Source organism: Ictidomys tridecemlineatus, chromosome 5 (assembly GCF_052094955.1).
Source record: "Ictidomys tridecemlineatus isolate mIctTri1 chromosome 5, mIctTri1.hap1, whole genome shotgun sequence".
Lineage (NCBI taxonomy): Eukaryota > Metazoa > Chordata > Mammalia > Rodentia > Sciuridae > Ictidomys > Ictidomys tridecemlineatus.
The window spans coordinates 37,135,081-37,150,591 of NC_135481.1; the positions used below are offsets into that span (position 1 = coordinate 37,135,081).

The window sequence follows — 15,511 nt, forward strand, 5'->3', positions numbered from 1 at the left end:
TTCTAACTTGCCTTTTATTTCTGTGTCATTTCACAGAAGTGTAGCTATATAGACTAAAGAAGAAGAGGCATGTTTATCTTAACATATTTATCTTCATTATTGTATTAAATGAAAAATTTGAAAAAAATGAATAATGGATACTGGCATTGGATATTAGTTACCCATGTTCTATTTTGAAGAACAGAGGTTTTAATTTTGAATAATTCCAGTTTATCAGTTATGTTTTCATGGTTAGTGCTTTGAGTACCCCATCCAAGAAATCTTAACCTGCCCCAAGGATTTGAAGAGTTTTCATCAAAACAATTTTTGTAGTTTTAAATCACTTTTATACATAAGTCTATGATCAATTTTGAATTAATTTTTTTGTGTGTGGCATGTAGTATGGTTTGATTTTTTTTTTTTTTTAATGGCAGGGATTGATTGGACCCAAAGGTTCTTAACTGCCGAGCCACATCCCCAGCCCATTTTATTTTTTTTTATTTTGAGGTAGTGTCTTGCTAAATTGCTGAGCTGGCTTTGAACTTGTGATCCTCCTGCCTTAGCCTCTTGAGATGTGGGATTGCTTTTTTCATAAGGGCATCTAATTGCTCCTGCCCTGTTTTTTTTTTTTAAGATGATTTTTTTCTCCTTTGAATTGAAAGGTTCCTTTTTAAAAATCAATTGACAATATGTGTGTGTTGATTGATTTTGGACTCTATGCTATTCTCTTATTATTTATGTCTATTAAGACCACACAGAACACAGAACATACTAAGTTTTAATATCAGGTAGCGTACTTCTACATTTCCATATTCATCTTAGTGACAACTTTTCAGTTTCTACAAAAAGCTTGTTGGGATTGTGTCGAATTTATATATCCATTTGGGAAGATAGACATTTTAACAGTATTCAATCCTGTAACCAGTGAACATGGTATATCTCTTCGTTTATTTAGATGTTTTAGAAATTTCTCTTAGCGTTTTGTAGTTTTTAATGTAGAGGTCATATATATATATATATATATATATATATATATATATCTTTTGTTAAATTTATGCATGAATGTTTTAGATAGTAGTTTTGTTTTTCAGCACTGAGGAATAAACCCAGGGACTCTCTATCACTGAACTATATACATTACAGCCCTTTTTATTTTTTGAGATAGGGTCTTGCTAAGTTGTTGAAGCTGTCCTCAGATTTGTGATCCTCTTGCCTCAGCCTCCTGAATCACTGGTATTACAGGCATTCACCCCCATGCCCAGCATGTTTTATATTTTTTGAGACTACCATAAGTGCTTTAAAAATTTTTTTTTACTTTCCAGTTGTTTGTTGCTAATATAGAAATATAGTTGATTTTTATATGTTGACCTTATATACAATGATCATGCTGAATTTATTTACAGTTTGTGTGTTTGATTCCTTGGGAAGTTTTGTATAATCATGTCTTCTATAACTAAAGACAGTTATTAAAGATAGTTATTACTTCTTCCCTTCTAATGGTTATGCCTTTTTTTCCTTTGTCTAGTACAATATTGATCTCTAGTACAATATTGAATAGAAGAGGAGAGAATAGATATCTTGCCTTGTTCCTGATTTCTAAAAAATATTTTTAGTTATAAGCAGACACAGTACCTTTATTATTTATTTTTTATGTGGTGCTGAGGATCCAACCAAGTGCCTCACATGTACTACACAAGTGCTCTACCACTGAGCCCCAGCCCCAGTCCTGTTCCTGATCTGTGGGGAAAACATTAAGTTACTATTGCAAATATTTTCTCTCCATTTGTGGTTTTCCTTTACATGTTTTTAAACTGTATCCTTTTTTATGCACTTTTAAAATTTACAAAAACGACATCTTATGTTATTGTTTTACACTTTGAGTTTTGACAATTGCCAGTGATTGTAAGACCATCACAGTGCCACTTTGCAGTCAGCCCCTTCCCTTACTCTCTACCCCTGGCAACTACTGTGATATTTTCTCTCTATAGTAGTTTTTGCCTTTGCCAGAATGTCATATAGTCTTTTACAAATTTAAAATTAGTTTTATTAGACTGTAAACTTGAATGTATACAAATATACAACTGAGTACAAATGCCTTATAGTTTTTACATAACTATGAAGCAAACATGAAGTACTAATAAAACCAGAAATCTAAGCCATTTGAGGTGAATAATGTTAATTTAATTGGAAGAATGTTAACTGAAACTAAATTGCCAGTGTTGAATTGATAGTAGAGAGCTGTGCTTTCCTCCCTGTTTCTCCTGCCTTGGTTAACTTGAGTCTGCTTACAAAGTGCCATTGATAATGTTGGATTGGGTGGGTGATTTGGGGTGATCAGACCTAAATTTAAGCCCAAACTGCTAGCGAGTAATTCCCGGATATCTGTTTTGACAGAGCATTGCTTGATATCCGGAAAGCTGCTTTGTTACATTGAAGACAGGAGTGGAATGTCATGTTATTGAAATCTGCATAAAATGGCTATTAAACCCGTTCATAATGGGAATAAGGAATTTGGCACAAAGATGGTCTTGCTAATTCACACAGATGCTTGTACCGTGGTCTAAGCTGCTAAGAGACGGAACATAGTATTTTGAATATGGCTTCTTTTTCATTAAGGCATTTTGAAGTTATCCATGATATTATGTATATTAATAGTTCTTTCCTTTTATTTCTGAATAGTATTTCATGGTTTGGATGTAGCTTAGTGTATTTATTTATTTATTTATTTGTGTGTTTGTTTTCATCTTCTTCCCTCCTGTCTTGTCTTCCTTCCCTTTCCCATTCTCCTTCCTCTACTCTAGTAGAGTTCCTTTTGCTGTCTATTTGTTTATATTTGATTGGTTCTTTCTACCTATGCTTAAAGGTGAAGTTCCCTGTGGTGTATTTATATATGATTAATTTTAAAGAATTCATTCTATGTTGCCTCCCTTATCCATCTCTCCACTCTGCCTCTCATTTCCTTCTTATATTACTGATCTTCCCTTTATGTTATACTGTCAATCACCTTCCCCTTTTCTTTACTGTGGCTTCTGCATATGAAAGAAAACATTCCACCCTTGAGTTTCTGAGTTTAACTTATTTCACTTAACTTGATATTCTCCATTTCCATCCATTTACTGGCAAAAGCCATAATTTCATTCTTTTTTTTAATGGCTAAGTGGAACTCCATTTGTGTGTGTGTGTGTGTGTGTGTGTGTGTGTCACAGTTTCTTAATCCATTCATCTATTGACAGACACCAGGCTAGATTTCATAATTTATTTACTGTGAGTTGTGCTGCTGTACACATTGAGGTGGCTATATCACTGTGGTATGCTGATTTTAGATCTTTTGGGAAAATACCAAGGAGTGGGATGAGTCATATGGTGGTTCCATTCCTAATTTTTTGAGGAATCTCTATACTGCTTTTCAGTACTAGTCTGAAGTCCCACCAACAAAGTACTAGTGTACCTCCCCTCCCCACCAACCTCATCAACATTTGTTATTGTTCGTATTCTTGATCATTGTCATTCTGACTGGAGTAAGGTAAGATCTTAGTGTAGTTTTGATTTGCATTTCCCTGATTGCCAGAGAATTGAAGATTTTTTTCATATAGTTGTTGGCCATTTGTGTTTCTTCTTTGGCGAAGTTTCTGTTTAGTTCATTTTACCCATTTATTGATTGGGTTATTTGGTTTTTGATGCTAAGCATTTTGAGTTCTTTCTCTTATTGAAGGAGTATCTGGAGTAGATTTTGTTTCGTAGGCTCTCCCTTCATGCTCTTTTTTTTTTTTTTTTTAAGAGAGAGAGAGAGAGAGAAAGAGGGAGAGAGAGAATTTTATTTATTTTTTAGTTTTTCGGCGGACACAACATCTTTGTATGTGGTGCTGAGGATCAAACCCGGGCCGCGCGCATGCCAGGTGAGCGGGCTACCACTTGAGCCACATCCCCAGTCCCCTTCATGCTCTTAATAATTTCCTTTGCTGTACAGAAGCTTTTTAGTTTAATGGCATCTCCTTTATTGATTCTTGGTTTTATTTCTTGCACTTTGATTGGTGCCAGCACCTATATGATGGATTGTTGACCCTAGCAGTTGTAAGATTTCTCATATGATTCCTAAGTCTTTAATCCATTTCCATTTGAGTTTTGTACAGGTTTGTCCTAAATGGGCTTTATGATATTGAGGTAAGTTCCTTCAATCTCTAGCTTTTCCACCTTTTTTAACATGAATGGTATGGAATTTTATCAAAGTCCTTTTCTGCATCTATTGAGATGATCATGTGATTCTTGTCCTTGATTCTGTTTAAGTGGTGAATTACATTTATTGATTCATATGTCGAGCCAACCTTGCATCCCTGAAATGAAACCCACTTGATCATGGTATATTTCCTTTTAGACGTGTTTTTGAATGCGGTTTATGAATATTTTACTATGGATTTTTGCACCTATGTTTATCAGGGATATTGGTCTATAGTTTTCTTGATGTGTCTTTCTCTGGTTTTAGCGTCAGGTTTATATTACTTTCATAGAATGACTTTGGGAGCATCTCTTTCTTTTCAATTTCATGGAATAATTTGAGAAAGTCTGAGAATTCATCTGATCCTGGGCTTTTCTTTGTTGAAAGGCTTTTAATGATTGTTTCAATTTCATTACTTGATCCACATATTGGATCAAATATTGGTCTGTTTAGGTTTTCTGTATCCTCCAGATTGAATTTGGGCAGCTCATGTGTGTCTAGAAATTTGTCAGTGTCTTCCAGATTTTCCAGTTTATCGGAGTATACATTTTCAAAATGGGTTCTGATAATCCTCTGAATTTCAGAAGGATCTGTGGTGATATCAACATTTTCACCACTGATCTTATTGATTTTGTTCTTCTCTTTCTTTTGGTAGTTTGGCTAAGGGTTTGTCAATCTTAGTTATCTTTTCAAAGAATCAACTCTTTGTTGCATTGATTCTGAGTATTATTTTCTTTATTCTCAATTTCTTTGATTTTTGATTCTGATCTTAATTATGTTCTACTGGTGTTGGAGTTCGTTCTTCTTTTTCTAAGGCCTTGAGGTGGAGCATAAGCTTATTTATTTGTGATCTAATTTTTTAACGTAGGCATTCAGTGATATAAATTCTTCTTGGAAGAATCAGTTCTTCTTAGAACTGATTTCATATCCTCCTAGAGGTTTTGATAAGTTCTCTCTCTGTTTTTGTTCATTCCTAAAAATTTCTTGATTTCTATTCTCATTTCTTCTTTGATCCATTCTTCATTTAAAAGTATTGTTTAATCTTCATGTGTGCATGTGGTAATTATTTTTCTTTCTGTTGATTTCTAGTTTCGTTCCATTATGGTCTGATAGGATACTTGGGATTATAAATATTTTGTATTTGCTAAGATTTGCTTTGTGGCCAAGAATATGATCTAATTTGAAAAAAAAATTGCATGCAATGCTGAGAAGAAGATAAATTCAGCTGTTTTGGAGTGAAATATTCTGTAGACATCTGTTAAGACCATTTGAATTATAGTGTTATTTAGGTTGGATATGTCTTTATTGATTTTATGTTTTGATGACCTGTCTATTGGTGATAGGGTATGTTGAAATCCCCTAGTATCATTGTGTTAGAGTCTATCTAGGATTTAATGTCATGGAGTTTTTTTGTTTTGTTTTTTTCCTTTAATTGAATGCATTGATATTTGGAGCCTAAATGTTTACTATTGTTATATCTTTTTGTTGGATTCTTCCCTTTACTAGGATTTAGTAGTGTCCTTTTTTGTCTCTTCTGTTTAATTTTTGTTTGAATCTGCTTTGTCAGATAAGAGAATAGCTATTCCTGCTTGTTTTCAGGGTCTGTATGTGTTGAATATTTTTTTCCATCTTTTTACCTTCAGCCTGTGGGTTTTGCTGGTAAAATTAGTCTTTTTTTTGTTTGTTTGTTTGTTTGGTTTTGGTACTAGGGATTGAACTCAGGGATGCTTAACAACTAAGTCACATCTCTAGCCTGTTTTTGTATTAGACAAGGTCTCACTAAATTGTTTAGAGCCTCACTAAGTTACTGAGGCTGAACTCAAGATCCTCCTGCCTTAGCCTCCCAAGCCACTGGGATTATAGGGCACTACCATGCCTGGCAATTTGAATCTTTTGTTAACAGCATATAGTTGGATCTTGTTTTTTTATTCATTCTGTGTAGCCTAGTTTATTAATTCACCAGCTGAAGGATAGTTGGATTGTTTCTGGTTTGGGGCAGTTATGAATAGAGCTGCTATAACATTTGTGTACAAGTTTTTGTATGAATATAAATTTCATTTCTTTCTTTTTTTCTAAAGAGAGAATTTTTTAAATATTTATTTTTTAGTTTTCGGTGGACACAACATCTTTATAATTTTTATTTTTATGTGGTGCTGAGGATCAAACCCAGCGCCCTGCGCATGCCAGGCAAGCACACTACTGCTTGAGCCACATCCCTAGCCCAAATTTCATTTCTTTGATAAATACCTAGTAATTTGATTGCTGCCTCATGTGGTACATGTATGTTTAGCTTTATAAGAAACTGTCAAACTTTTTTGTTAAAGTGTCTGTATCATTTTAAGTTTCCACTAGCACTTTTCTGACTCATTTTTCTGCATCTGTATTAATATTTGATATCACCAGATTTTTGTTTTAGCCCTCTATTAGATTATATAGAGATATTTCATTGTTGTTTTCATTTGAATTTCCCTAATGACTGATGTGGAGCAGCATGTTTTCATGTGTGGATAAGTCATCTGTACCGTTTCTTTTGCAAAGCAAAATTCCATGCAATGCTGAGAAGAAGATAAATTCAGCTGTTCTGGAGTGAAATATTCTGTAGACATCTGTCTACAATAGTTTTCCTTTTTTGGGTGTTGGAGATTGAATTCAGGGCCTTCTGCATGCTAGGAAAGTATCCTATCAACTGAGCTATACCCCCAGTCCCAAGAATCTTACTTTTGATGAAGTCTAATTTAATCATTATTTTCTTTTATGTTAATGCTTTTTGTGTTTACAGAACTCTGGTTTATATCCTTTTGATCTTTTATTAAACACTATGATTTCCTTAAACAGTTAAACTAAGAATATAGGGAATACTTGTCTGTATAGGCTATGGCTGATAATAGTATCACCTTTACATAGCAAGAATGACCATTGGAGAGGGAAACTGTCACTATAGATAGTTTCTCTCCTTGCCTCCCATATTTATTATGTATGGGTAACTGCTTATTACTAAGGTCAATTTTTAATTGTCCACTTTCCTTTTGTTTTAGTGAAGGATAAAATATATTGCAAATCACCTTGAAAGTACAGAATTATGCCATTACTTGTGTTGCAGGTTATTAAGAAGAAACTAACTGGTAAGAAATTCTGAATTGTCATTTTCTTTTCTTTCAGTGGTGGGATCAGCAAGTTGATTTTTATACTGCTTTTTTGCATCATTTGGCACAGTGGGTGCCAGAAATTTATTTTGCTGAAATGGATCCAGATTTGGAAAAGCAAGAAGAGAGTGTACAGATATCAATATTTACTCCACTGGAATGGTATTTATTTGGAGAAGATCCAGATATTTGCCTAGAGAAACTAAAGCACAGTGGAGCATTTCAACTCTGTGGGAAGGTTTTTAAAAGTGGAGAGACAACATATTCTTGTAGGTAAGAATTAGAAATTTACAAGCTTGGTTATAATTACTATCTTGGCATTTCATACTTATTTCATGGTGTACTTTTCAGGGTTTATTACCATCTATAATATATTTAATTCTACTTAACCTTTTTTTAAATATTTCTTTTTAGTTGTAGATGGGCACAATATCTTTATTTTATTTAATTATCTTATGTGGTGTTGAGGATCAAATCCAGTGCCTCATGCATGCAAGGCAAGTGCTCTACCACTGAGCCACAACCCCAGCCCCTTAACATCTTTTTATTTTACACTTTAAATCTGTTTTTGCTAATGAAGTTTGGTTTTTGTTATATGACTTTTACTTTAAACAGTTCTCTCATTTTTTAAATTTTTGTTCACCAAAGCATGTAAATAATCCTTTTGTACAATATAGTTATCATATTCTTATCTAAAACTTTTGGGGCCAGGTGTATTTTCAAAATTCTCAATACTTCTCCAGCAGAGTCAAGGTAGGACCCTGTAATCAAACGCAGTAAGATTTCTCTAAGAAATATATGGCAGTTCATTGGTGGTATAAGTCTATAGTCTCATGTCATGTCATGTTTATTTGGGTTTTTTAAAATTACCAACTGAGATTTGATGCAATCCAACAAAGAAATAAAACCTTTTAGGGCTTTTTGGATTTTAGAATTGCAGGGAAGGGATTATAGACATGAAGGAATAGTTTAATGAAGTTGAATAGAAGAAAATGGTAGCAGGTTTAGGCTTTTGTTCTTTGGAAGAGCAGTTGCCTTAAACCTGCTTACCCTGCCTGAAATTTTTGACTCTGTTGGTTTTCTTTTTATTAGATATAGAAGTATAAATTTTTAGACTTTATAAATACAGAGTTTTTGTTTTTGCATCAGTGTAATTCTAGACTTGACTGGTTTTGTATAGTTAATAGTCATTTTAAACATACTGTTTTCTCAGGAAAAAATTAGTTTTTGCATTTTATAAACTATTTTCTTTTTTTTTTTTTTTTGGTACTGGAGATTACACCCAGCGGTGCTTAACCACTTACCTACATCCTCAGCCCTTTTTGTATTTTATTTAGAGACAGGGTCTCACTGAGTTGCTTAGGGCCTCTCTAAGTTGCTGAGGCTGGCTTTGAACTTGCAATACTCCTGCTTCAGCCTCCTGAGCAGCTGGGATTATAGGTGTGCGCCACTGCACCCGGCTTTTGATACTGTTTTCCTACGTTGCTTGGTAAGATTTGTTTATGTTCTTACATATTTATAGCTAAAGCCCAATCACTTTCCACTAAAGCATGGTAATTATTTTTAGACTTCTGACCCCAAAGTTTCTTGGAAACATTGTGAGAACTGAGGATTGGTACTAGCACCTATTGGGTAGAGTACAAAGTTGCTGCTAAACATCTTACAGTGTACAGGATAGTTCCACCTGCATGCAGCATAATTATCTGGTCCACTCAAAATGTCAGTAGTACTAAAGTTGAGAAATTCTGCTCTAAATAGGTCAATAGATCATATATATTTTATAGAATATTATTAAATAAACTTTACATCCTGTTAGCCTTTTAATTTCTTTTGTTTTTTTGTGATGATATGTGAGGCAAGTGCTCTACCACTGAGCTTCAAGAATCCCAGCACTAAATTGCATTTTTTAAAAAAATATTTTTTTAGTTTTACATGGGCACAATATCTTTTTTTTTTTTTAAAGAGAGAGTGAGAGAGAGGAGAGAGAGAGAGAGAGAGAGAGAGAGAGAGAGAGAGAGAGAGAGAGAAAGAGAGAGAGAGAGAGAGAGAGAATTTTTAATATTTATTTTTTAGTTCTCGGCGGACACAACATCTTTGTTGGTATGTGGTGCTGAGGATCAAACCCCGGCCGCACGCATGCCAGGCGAGCGCGCTACCACTTGAGCCACATCCCCAGCCCCTTTATTTTGTTTATTTATTTTTATGTGATCCTGAGGATCGAACCCAGGGTCTCACACGTAAGAGGTGAGTGCTCTATCACTGAGCCACAACCCCGGCCCTAAACTGAATTTTTAAAACGTCCTAATTTCATCTTTTCAACTTCCTTCCCTCCTCCTAGTACTGGGGATTGAACTGAAGTGTGCCCGGCAAACACTGCCACTGAGCTACATCCCCAGCCCACTTCAACTCTTTTTAAAGTATTTTTTAAAAAATGAATCCAATGCTTTATACTAATTTAAATTGTTTGTAGTATTTCCCAGAAAATATTAAATAATACATTTCAAAAGTTGTTACTAGAAGAGAGATTAAGTGATTGAATTTCTTTCATGCAGTAAATATCGAGTATCTACTATGTACCAGTCACTGTCCAGGTGTTTGGGACACATCAATGTATAAAATAAAATTGTTTTCTGTATCATGTTTGTTTTCCAGTGAATTTTGTCTTCATCAAAACCTTACTTTGCACAATAAGGTTTGTAAAATATATATTTATAAATGTAATAGGGTGAAGTACAGATAATGGGAGAAAATTAAGTATTTTTTCACAAAATTAAATTTTCTTTTTAGTACTGAGTATTAAACCTAGGGGCACTTAACCAATGAGCTACATCCCCAGCCCTTTTAATATTTTTAGTTTTGAGACTGGATGTTGCTATGTTCCTTAGGGCCTCACTAAGTTGCTGAGGCTGGCCTTGAACTTGTGATCCTCCTACCTCAGCCTTCCAGATCACTAGTATTCCCAATCACTAGGCTTGCACCACCATACCCAGCACAAAGTTAATTTTAAATTACAACTATAGTTTGAAACCAGGTGAATTCTCAAAGTTTTGAGGATGATTTAAGAAACAAAACCAAACATTCACATTTACACATTCAAATTTGGTTTAAATGAGGATAAAATTGTCTTTGTTCAAAACATTTTTAGAATTCCATTTTTTGAAATATTTTTATTTGCAGATTGTGTTTCACATAGGAAACACATTCACATTATAATTATACCTTAAGCATCAATAGAAGTCCTCTAAATTTTGCAATTTAATTTTCCTTCTTTTTCAGGGACTGTGCAATTGATCCAACTTGTGTACTCTGTATGGACTGCTTCCAGAATAGTGTTCATAAAAATCATCGTTACAAGGTATGAAAATAGATTCATAAAATCACTGGATTAATTGGATTCTTATGGACATCTTGTCCATTTAGTCAAGACAGATACTTAACTTCCTGTTTAATAGCACTGATATATGCATCTTTTGCCTCTAGTTAAATATATAATGTGATGGGACATCTACTACCCTTCAAAGTTTTTTGATGAAACCTATCATGCTTATACAAAAGAGCATATGAGTAGTTTTATACTTGTGTAACCACTACTCAGGTCAAGAAATATATGACAAGCGAGATCTTCTGGATCTCAATCACTCTCTCCTCTCTTAAGATAACCTCTCTTGTGTGGATTTTTTTTTTTTTTTTCTTCCTTCTCCTCAAAGTACTGGGTATGGAAACCCGGAGAACTCTACCACTGAGCTATACCCCCAGCCCTTCTTATTTTTAATTTTGAGACAGGGTCTTGATAAGTTGCCCTCAGCTGACCTAAAACTTGGGATCCTTCTGCCTCAGTTTTCTGAGTCACTGGGATTACAGGTGTGTACACCATGCCTGGCTTTCCTGTGTTTTGGGATAATTGTTTCCTTGATTTTTTTTTTTTCCTTTCTAGCTTATCACCCAAATTATATTGAATAGATTTTTTCTGTTTTTAAATTTTATGTAGTTGGAATTATATGGTATATTATTCTTGTTGAGTACCTTTGTCTGTGTAAAGGTAGTTTGTCCTTAGGCCTTTCAATAAACCATATTGTCTTCATTTGTTGTACTATATATTGATTTGTAGATTGCTTCTGTTTTGGAGCTATTATGAACATTTTTGCTATGAACATGTTTGTATGAACTTAGACATAATAATTGATATCTGTCTAGATCAGATATATACCTGGTATATACACACATACATATACCATGTCTAATGTCCTCTGTAAACATAAATAACATTTTGAAGTTGAATAGACCATATCTTCCATAAACTTGAAAGTTTTGTTGGGATGAGTTCAGACTGGCCTCAACATTGCCACTTTCATCACAGGAAATGAGGAGCCATAGTTACAGGATCTAGGTATTACTGTGCACAAGGAAAAACATTTTGAGGAGCCTGTACTGTATAGTGAAGTTAAAATACTTACCCAAGTTTGCCAAAGCAGTAATTGGTTCAGTTTACAAAGTTGATCATTGTTTATGTACTCTTTGATCATCTCCATTAATCATAGTGGACCCTTCTCACCCTCTGCTGGGGATTGAACATAGGGGTATGTACATTCCAGGCAAGGACTCTACCATTTATGCTAGAGAATTCAAGAAATAATTTCTGAGGTAGAGACAAGGAAAAAAATTGTTAATTTCTTTTCATTTTTCTTTGGGAAAATAGAGGGAAGAGATACTAAAAAGTCAAGACAAAGAGTTTGTTTAAAAATAAAGTCTTTATTTAAAGACTGCTATGCAGTGCTTCCCAAGATTTGGGGATTTCATGGGTCAGAACAGTTTTCAGAAAACTTCGGGAAAAAACATAGGGTTTTTTAACTTTTTAAATAACTAGGTTGAATTTTAAGTTTTTTTGAAAAGGATGAAAAATAGCAAATCAAAAAATAATATCATTTAAAAATTTGTTTTTTAAGTTGTTGATGGTCCTTTATTTTATTCATTTATTTATATGTGACTCTGAGAATTGAACTCAGTGCCTCACACATGTGAGGCAAGTGCTCTACCACTGAGCCATATCCCCAGCCCCCCTTGACATCATTTTATAAAGAAAAAAAGACATTTTAATTTCAAGAATGTAGGATAATCTCAGAATAAAGAACAGTCCTTTAATTTGAATACGTGTGGTTCTGTGAAGGAATTTGCCACATTGGCCTTCTTTTTCTGATTTTGTTTTGATACAAGTCAAAACTTGTATGTTAATTTTGGGAACTTCTTCATTAAGCTTGTTTATTTAAAACTTACCATTTCTAGGACTGGGAGGTGGTAGAATGCTTTTCTAGAATTTATGAGGCCCTGAGTTTAATCCCTAGCACTATGGGGTTGGGGAACATACAACTTAACAGTCTACCTTGCCACCACTAAGCATTTATGGAGAACCCTTAGCTTTGCCATCTTTGGTTTTTTGCAGAGTTCTACCTGTTGCTTACACAGCTTGCGCAGGGATTATTCGTATATGTGCTGCCAAAGTGAGCTCTTGGGCAGGGGTTTTAGTCATTAGAAAGATGGCTTAGCTGGGTACAGTGGTGCACACCTATAATTCCAGTGAGTTGGTAGCCTGAGGCAAGAGGATCAAAAGTTTGGGGCCAGTTCCAACAAGTTAGCAAGGCCTTAAGCAACTTAGTGAGATCCCTTCTCAACATTAGAGAAAAAGAGATAGGGCTGGGGATGTGACTCACTCTGGGTTAAATCCCCAGCACCAAAAAAAAAGAAAAAAAAAAGAAAAAGAAAGAAAGAAAGATGGCCTATTATGTGACAAATAAAACGTTGTATTTATAAGCTCAAAAAATATTCACCATCAAAAGAAACTGTGAAGAGAATGGAACATTTTTGGTGGGAGAATAAGTTGATAGAAGCTTTCTGACATACAAATTGGTGTGGTGAAATTTTTAAAGGAAATGACTAATGATTTAGATGAGTAGTTACCTCCAGGCTGAATAAAGGTATGGGACTCTGGATGATCACACAGCGAGCTTCAGCCATATTGATATTCTCTTAGGTTGGATACTGGGTTCATAGGTGTTCACTTCTTTATTATAATTGTAACTTACTTCTACATTGTGTGTATTCTTTTATAACAAAATACTTCATAAAAGAAAAAAAATTAAAATTAGAAGAATTATAATTGAACCAAGACCTCTTTAGCAGCAACAAATCGCCACATAAATGTTAAAGAAGATACCCACTGAGTGGCCAAGTGAAAATTGATAAGAGCAAATTGGAGTTTGGATCAAAGAGTATGGCTTGTGAAGGAAAAAATATATATATCTTTAAGAGGAGATTCTTCATTCCATGTAGCTGTAGTCCTTTAATATAGACTCAAGATCTATTTTCTTACTAGCACTTGAGCATATATTGCCTTTTCTGATATAAACAAATGCATTTCATTATAGAAAATCTGAAAAATGTATAACCATTTTAAGATGGATTCTGAAATGGTAATTAAAGTCTTCAGGGAAGAGCAAAAAAAAAAGAAAAGAAAAGAAAAATTGGAAGAAATAAGGGATATGTATTGCTTCAAAGGAGAGGTAAAAAGGAGAATAATGGCAAGGGGATACTAAAGATCATTTATTATCTTAACAAAGGACAAAGAAAAACCTTCAGTGACAAAAGAGTACATAACAACTTTTGAGATTAAGAAACAAAGCTTTAGGGTTTGGAGTTGTGTGTGGCTCAGTGGTAGAGCGAGTGCTTAGCATGTGCGAGGCCCTGGGTTCAATCCTCAGCACCACATATAAATAAAGGTATTGTGTGCAACTATAACTAAAAAATAAACATTAAGAAAAAGAAACAAAGCTTTAGAGTCTTTGTTTTATAGTATGACTTTTACTGCTTATTTTGCCATCATCCTTGCAGATGGGACCAATGTCTTTGATGTAATGAGTAGATAAAATTCTAAGAAGCATAGATCAGAATCTCATACCTTGGTCAGATAGGACCAAAATTGTGCTGAGTTCACTAAAGTAGGGTTCTGGTATCTCAGAAGATAATGCTGAAAGTCAGGCCTACTTGTAACCTTGACAGCCATATGATAATACATTAAACACATTCAAATGCCATGTAGGACATACCTGAAGAATAAAACAAACCCCACTGACAGTCTTCTTTCTTCTCTCCCTCTTCCTGTGCATTCCTCTGCCTTATTTCTGTGTCCTTATCTCCACCTGACCATCAACATCTTACCAACAAAGTTCAGGTCTTATATACTTTATACATCTTCTGTCAATTATAGTACTTAGTACACAGAGGCTTTTCATAAACTTTTGTTGAATTGAAATGTTAGGATCAAAAGATCTATATCATAGGCAAAGCTGATGGCTAAGATTATAAAAATAATTATTTTAGTATTAGCATGCTTTGTACATTCTGTAGTCCTATCATATATGATGATAATATACTTATATTGTCTTTGAAATAAAAGAGGATTCAAAATTTATTTCTTGGGCTGGAGATATAGCTCAGTGGTACACTTGATTGCCATGCATAAAACCCTGGGTTTGGTCCCCAATACTCAAAATAAATAAATAAATTAAAAATTATTTACTAAGGCAATACATTAAAAGCTACATTTTAAGTAATTCAAATAATTCAGAAGAATATAAATAAAAAATTACAGTAGTCCTTTGGCCCTGTGGTATTTTCCTCCCCAGAGAACATTGTTAACAATTTAGTATATATACTGAGAAGTTTTTTTTTTTTTTTTTTTTTTTTTTGAGACAGGTCTTGCTAAATTTCTTACACTGACCTCAGTCTTCCTGCCTCATTCTCCTGAGTAGTTGGAATTATATACGTAGCTAGAATTATAGACATGTATCACTGTGCCATACTCTGACAGATCTTATATTTAATTGCTGTATTTGTGTGTGTGGTGATGAGAGTGCTATACTGTATATTCTGTTTTGCAATCTCTTTTTAACTTAGTATATATCATAGGGATCATTCTGTGGTGATACAGATAATAAGTCTTGGCTTATTTAATTGCTATATAAATTCCTTGGGTGAATATAACATATATTTAATCCCTTTTCTTTTTGTAGTCATCTAAATTGTTACCTCTTTTACTTGAGCATATCAGTGTTACTTTCAATAAATACATATGCCTTTGTTTTTATATAAACAAATGTTAAAAGAGTGCCCAAGACTAGATACT

The 15,511-nt window shown here is 34.0% G+C and overlaps 1 protein-coding gene across 1 annotated transcript in view; it reads left to right on the forward strand.

Annotated features, from left to right (window-relative positions):
- Positions 1-15,511, forward strand: part of Ubr1 (ubiquitin protein ligase E3 component n-recognin 1) — a 160,305-nt gene that overhangs the window by 11,415 nt on the left and 133,379 nt on the right. Inside the window, exons 2-3 of the mRNA XM_005316473.5 lie at positions 7,352-7,608; positions 10,612-10,690. Coding sequence (XP_005316530.2) covers positions 7,352-7,608; positions 10,612-10,690 — 336 coding nt within the window. The remainder of the gene's footprint in view (positions 1-7,351; positions 7,609-10,611; positions 10,691-15,511) is intronic.